The sequence below is a fragment of the Nerophis lumbriciformis genome, linkage group LG18 (assembly GCF_033978685.3).
Source record: "Nerophis lumbriciformis linkage group LG18, RoL_Nlum_v2.1, whole genome shotgun sequence".
NCBI lineage: Eukaryota > Metazoa > Chordata > Actinopteri > Syngnathiformes > Syngnathidae > Nerophis > Nerophis lumbriciformis.
The window spans coordinates 45,383,037-45,389,036 of record NC_084565.2 but is presented as its reverse complement, the minus strand read 5'-3'; the positions used below and the strand labels follow the sequence as shown (position 1 = coordinate 45,389,036).

The following is a 6,000-nucleotide window of genomic DNA, read 5'->3' as shown; positions in this document are numbered from 1 at the left end:
TAGGGCTCAGGGTCTACCTGGAACCAGAGTCCCCATCTAGGGTGTCCAAAGTAGGGCTCAGGGTCTACCTGGAACCAGAGTCCCCATCTAGGGTGTCCAAAGTAGGGCTCAGGGTCTACCTGGAACCAGAGGCCCCATCTAGGGTGTCCAAAGTAGGGCTCAGGGTCTACCTGGAACCAGAGGCCCCATCTAGGGTGTCCAAAGTAGGGCTCAGGGTCTACCTGGAACCAGAGTCCCCATCTAGGGTGTCCAAAGTAGGGCTCAGGGTCTACCTGGAACCAGAGTCCCCATCTAGGGTGTCCAAAGTAGGGCTCAGGGTCTACCTGGAACCAGAGGCCCCATCTAGGGTGTCCAAAGTAGGGCTCAGGGTCTACCTGGAACCAGAGGCCCCATCTAGGGTGTCCAAAGTAGGGCTCAGGGTCTACCTGGAACCAGAGTCCCCATCTAGGGTGTCCAAAGTAGGGCTCAGGGTCTACCTGGAACCAGAGGCCCCATCTAGGGTGTCCAAAGTAGGGCTCAGGGTCTACCTGGAACCAGAGTCCCCATCTAGGGTGTCCAAAGTAGGGCTCAGGGTCTACCTGGAACCAGAGGCCCCATCTAGGGTGTCCAAAGTAGGGCTCAGGGTCTACCTGGAACCAGAGTCCCCATCTAGGGTGTCCAAAGTAGGGCTCAGGGGCCATTTTTGGCCCAAGGCTCATTTTTTAACGGCCGCCACACATTTTGAAAATACTATTACAAAAAAAGACAAGAAGTGGAATAAAAGCACAATCAGGTGTTCTGTAACTAGAACATGGAATAACACCACATGTAACTAATTAACTGTAACTAATTAAACTGTAACTAAAACATGTAATAACACAAACTGTAACTAATTAACTGTAACTAATTAAACTGTAACTAGAACATGTAATAACACCATCTGTAACTAATTAACTAATTGACTGTAACTAATTACAGTGTAACTAGAACATGTAATAACACAAACTGTAACTAATTACACTATAACTAGAACATGTAATAACACAAACTGTAACTAATTAACTGTAACTAATTACACTGTAACTAGAACATGTAATAACACCACATGTAACTAATTAACTGTAACTAATTAAACTGTAACTAGAACATGTAATAATACAAACTGTAACTAATTAACTGTAACTAATTACACTGTAACTAGAACATGTAATAACACCACATGTAACTAATTAACTGTAACTAATTAAACTGTAACTAGAACATGTTATAACACCATCTGTAACTAATTAACTAATTGTAACTAATTACACTGTAACTAGAACATGTAATAACACCACATGTAACTAATTAACTGTAACTTATTAAACTGTAACTAGAACATGTAATAATACAAACTGTAACTAATTAACTAACTAATTCAACTGTAACTAGAACATATAATAATACAAACTGTAACTAATTAACTGTAGCTAATTAAACTGTAACTAGAACATGTAATAACACCATCTGTAACTAATTAACTGTAACTAATTCACTGTAACTAGAACATGTAATAACACCATCTGTAACTAATTAACTGTAACTAATTCCACTGTAAGTAGAACATGTAATAACACCACATGTAACTAATTAACTGTAACTAATTAAACTGTAAGTAGAACATGTAATAATACAAATTGTAACTAATTAACTAACTAATTAAACTGTAACTAGAACATGTAATAACACCATCTGTAACTAATTAACTGTAACTAATTAAACTGTAACTAGAACATGTAATATACAAACTGTAACTAATTAACTGTAACTAATTAAACTGTAACTAGAACATGTAATAACACCATCTGTAACTAATTAACTAATTAACTGTAACTAATTACACTATAACTAGAACATGTAATAACACCACATGTAACTAATTAACTGTAACTAATTAAACATGTGTCAGTTTTCTTTTTTAAAGGGACATGCATGTGCGTATCATCTGCATAAAGATCATATGACATATTATATCTTTTTAAATGTGATGAATGGGCAGGATTTGTTTTGTACAGTCAAATCTCAGTGTGAACATGCCTTCAACGATTGTGAACATGCCTTCAACGATTGTGAACATGCCTTCAACGATTGTGAACATTCCATCAATGATTGTGAACATGCCTTCAACGATTGTGAACATGCCTTCAACGATTGTGAACATGCCTTCAACGATTGTGAACATGCCTTCAACGATTGTGAACATGCCTTCAACGATTGTGAACATGCCTTCAACGATTGTGAACATGCCTTCAACGATTGTGAACATGCCTTCAACGATTGTGAACATGCCTTCAACGATTGTGAACATGCCTTCAACGATTGTGAACATGCCTTCAACGATTGTGAACATGCCTTCAACGATTGTGAACATGCCTTCAACGATTGTGAACATGCCTTCAACGATTGTGAACATGCCTTCAACGATTGTGAACATGCCATCAACGATTGTGAACATGCCTTCAATGATTGTGAACATGCCATCAACGATTGTGAACATGCCTTCAATGATTGTGAACATGCCTTCAACGACTGTGAACATGCCTTCAACGATTGTGAACATGCCTTCAACGATTGTGAACATGCCTTCAACGATCGTGAACATGCCTTCAACGATCGTGAACATGCCTTCAACGATTGTGAACATGCCTTCAATGATTGTGAACATGCCTTCAACGATTGTGAACATGCCTTCAACGATTGTGAACATGCCTTCAATGATTGTGAACATGCCTTCAATGATTGTGAACATGCCTTCAATGATCGTGAACGTGCCTTCAATGATTGTGAACATGCCTTCAATGTTTGTGAACATGCCTTCAATGATTGTGAACATGCCTTCAATGATTGAAAGATGTCAATATAATTATCTACTACATTTGGCAATCGTCCTAGGGCGGGCCAAATTTGTCCGGCGGGCCCCACTCTTGGCATCCCTGATCTAGAGATTTAAGCGTTGAAAGTAAAAAAGAAATAAAGTTAGTTTTAAAACTTTTCTGACTGATTTCCTATCAGGCCCACAGGACATTGAACATAATTTTTCAGTTTGTGGCCCCGAGTGGGAAGAGTTTGGACACCCCTGGTCCACATAGTCCTTGCATTCCGCTCCAGCCCGCAGAGTAAGAGAGGCCAGCAGGGGGCGGGGCTTCAGTATGGGGAAGCGTCAAAGAGTCCAGTTAAGCTCCCATTTCCTTTTTAGGCCGCTCCGGTCCGTTGCAGGGTGACATTCCGGGTCAGCGAGAAGGGGAAATTAATTCCAGGCTAACGTCAGGCTGACAGGAGCCCCAGGGGGTCTGAGGTGGGCGGCAGGCCAAACGCTGGAGTCACCACGCAAAGGCTAACAGTCAGAAGACATCAGAGCAGGCGGACAGTCGAGTGGAAGTCGCACTTTTCCCTTCTTCTCAACGCACACACAAACTATTGTTGTTGTTTACACAAACAATCCAGCATCAATACGTCTTGTTAGCGTGTGGAAAGTCATATTTAGGGAATTGTTCAGTTTCCCCCAAAAGGATGAGATGATGAAGATACAGACGTCACCTTCTCCTTTGCCACTTCAAACATGGCCACAGCTTGACCTTGGAACGGATCATACGAGCGCTTGCTTCTTGGTGGGAGCTCCACAGCGCCACCAGGGGGCGGGACTAATGAGGGCCATGAAGATGAAGAGAAAGGCTAGGCTAACGCTAAGACTTTAGCTAGGAGGATGTGGAGTCCTGACAGTCTTGTCCTGCTTCTTTACAATAAACTTCTTGGCCTTCTTTAGGTGGGACAACAGGACATGAGGAGCAGGAGGGAGTGTGGGCCAAGCAGGGGCGGGGGTGTGTGTGTGTGTGTGTGTGTGTGTGTGTGTGTGTGTGTGTGTGTGTGTTGTAAAAGCTAAAGTCTTGGAGTTTGTCAGCACACTTCCTGTCTGCTGGATGACTCTCACGCTGCACAGCTCTCACACTCTCCATGTGTGAGCACGTGCACTGAACACACAGCAACACCCGCTCAGCAGGGTCAGTCAACCACAAGTCTTGGACTCTCACACGACTAAGTTGTCATAGCAACACCCGCTCAGCAAGGTAAGTCAACCACAAGTCTCGGACTCTCACACGACTAAGTTGTCCGTAGCGCGTCTTAGCGGACACGGGCGCAGAACGCGTGGAGTCACATGACCTGGCAGCCTGCGTGTTGAGTGAATGTCCAGCTGTTGACTCCAGCTCAGTAGGGGATCTTCACAAACACAGCAAGCTCCGCCTCCACGATGACAGACAGGAAGTAGAGCAAGTGGTGCTTTGATCCTTCACCAAGACCAACCCCCTCCCCGTCCAGTCCTTCAGTGGAGTGGCGCAGCTTCTTCAATTGTTTTGCTGGTTAGCAGCGTGAAGCGGTGGTGGGCGGAGTCAAAGCAGATGCATCCTGGGAGTTTTATGAAGATATTTGTCGGATTTAGAGTCAGTTAATCGGGTCAAAGTCCAGCGTGATCATTAGCATAAGCAAAAGTGACATCAAATCTGCCTGACAGGAAGTTTTCACATCCACCTTCAACATGGCCGCCGTTAGCGCCCTCTTCTTGCTGGCGGCGGCGCTCGCTGTGGGCGGTGAGACGCTGGTGGTGGTCAATGTGGGCATGGAGGTGGCGAGGGGGAGGTCTGCCTTCCTCACCAAAGAGCAGCTGGCCATCAGCGCGGAGGCCGACGCCCACTGCAAGGTGGAGGTGGTCCTCAACGAGCCCGTCATGCAGCGAGTGGGCCGCCTCACGCCGCAGGTTAGGACACGCCCACTTTAACCTCTGACCTGTTGCGTCAGCACACGCTCAGCGATTTTGTCGGCAGGTGTTTGACTGCGACTTCCTGCCCCACCAAATCAAGTACCAACACCACGGCAGTCCTCTACTGGACCACGACTCTGTCCTGCTCCGGGTCTACAGGTTGGTTGCCGTCCCAACTCCAGTTGTGTTATGTCTGTAGTCCTGAATCCAGTTCTGTTCTTTGTCTCTAATACTGAATCCAGTCCTGTTATTTGTCTGTAGTCCCTAGACAATTCTGTTTTTATCCCTAGTCAATAAGTTCAATTATGTTCTCTGTCCCTAGTTCTGAATCAGGAACTACTCTTTATTCTTGTCCTAAGTACATTCCGTTTATTTCTAGTCCTGTGTCAAATATACTTCTTTGTTGAGTCCAAGATCCAAACGAAATCTTGAATTAACAACAAACTTTTCAGGTAGTTTTTAGTCCAGTCCATCGATACAATCCGTCCTGATTGACTGGACCAGTAGAATTGGTCCACTTCCAAGTCCAAGTCAAGTTTGATAAAGTCCTTGGATGATGTTGTCTCCGTGGAGGTTCTCATCTTCAGAGACATTGGTGGAGACGGTGGTCCTCGCAGTGCGAGTGGTGGATTCTGGTTCCAGCCTTGCGGACTTGGGTAGTACTGGATTGGTGGTTCCTGACTTCTACGCGCTGTCGAACAGCATTGACCGCTCGGTGCTCAACATAAAAACCAGAGACGACGCAGTGTGCACAGTCCGACTGGTTACATCGGGCGCTGGCGTGCTGGCAATGGGTCAACTAGTGAGGGAGGACGACGCCTCTCAGAGGAAAGGTACATGACTACAGAGCGAACCCACGCTTGGTTCTGGTACCAGGCGTCAATGTACCCTGATAGATGTCAACTTTTGTCACTTTCCATCGCCATGCAGGTCGGGACGTAGCGGCGCTCTGCCCAGGAAACAAAGCCTGCAAGGGTGGCACCAAGGAGGTCCGCTCCCTGAAAACCAGCTGCCAGGACTTCCTGACCTCAGGCCTTAAGTATCAACACCTGAGTCCGCCATCCCCTGACGTAGACTATGTCGCCATCAGTGTGGAGCTGAGGGAGCAGGCTACCAGGGCACTGCTGGAGGTACATGCCACGTGACCACCGTGATTACATGTTTTCAAAATTGAGTTCAAAATATGCTAACATGCTAGCTAATCTCTGAAAATGCTAGCATTCCCTAAT

General features: G+C 45.3%; 1 protein-coding gene across 1 annotated transcript in view; it reads left to right on the top strand.

The window, feature by feature from the left end:
* The first annotated feature begins 3,956 nt into the window (after nucleotides 1-3,956).
* The window catches only part of frem1b (Fras1 related extracellular matrix 1b), a 35,075-nt gene continuing 33,031 nt past the window's right edge, over nucleotides 3,957-6,000 (top strand). Inside the window, exons 1-5 of the mRNA XM_061978482.1 lie at nucleotides 3,957-4,082; nucleotides 4,526-4,768; nucleotides 4,836-4,930; nucleotides 5,345-5,604; nucleotides 5,702-5,901. Coding sequence (XP_061834466.1) covers nucleotides 4,550-4,768; nucleotides 4,836-4,930; nucleotides 5,345-5,604; nucleotides 5,702-5,901 — 774 coding nt within the window. The 5' untranslated portion in view covers nucleotides 3,957-4,082; nucleotides 4,526-4,549. The remainder of the gene's footprint in view (nucleotides 4,083-4,525; nucleotides 4,769-4,835; nucleotides 4,931-5,344; nucleotides 5,605-5,701; nucleotides 5,902-6,000) is intronic.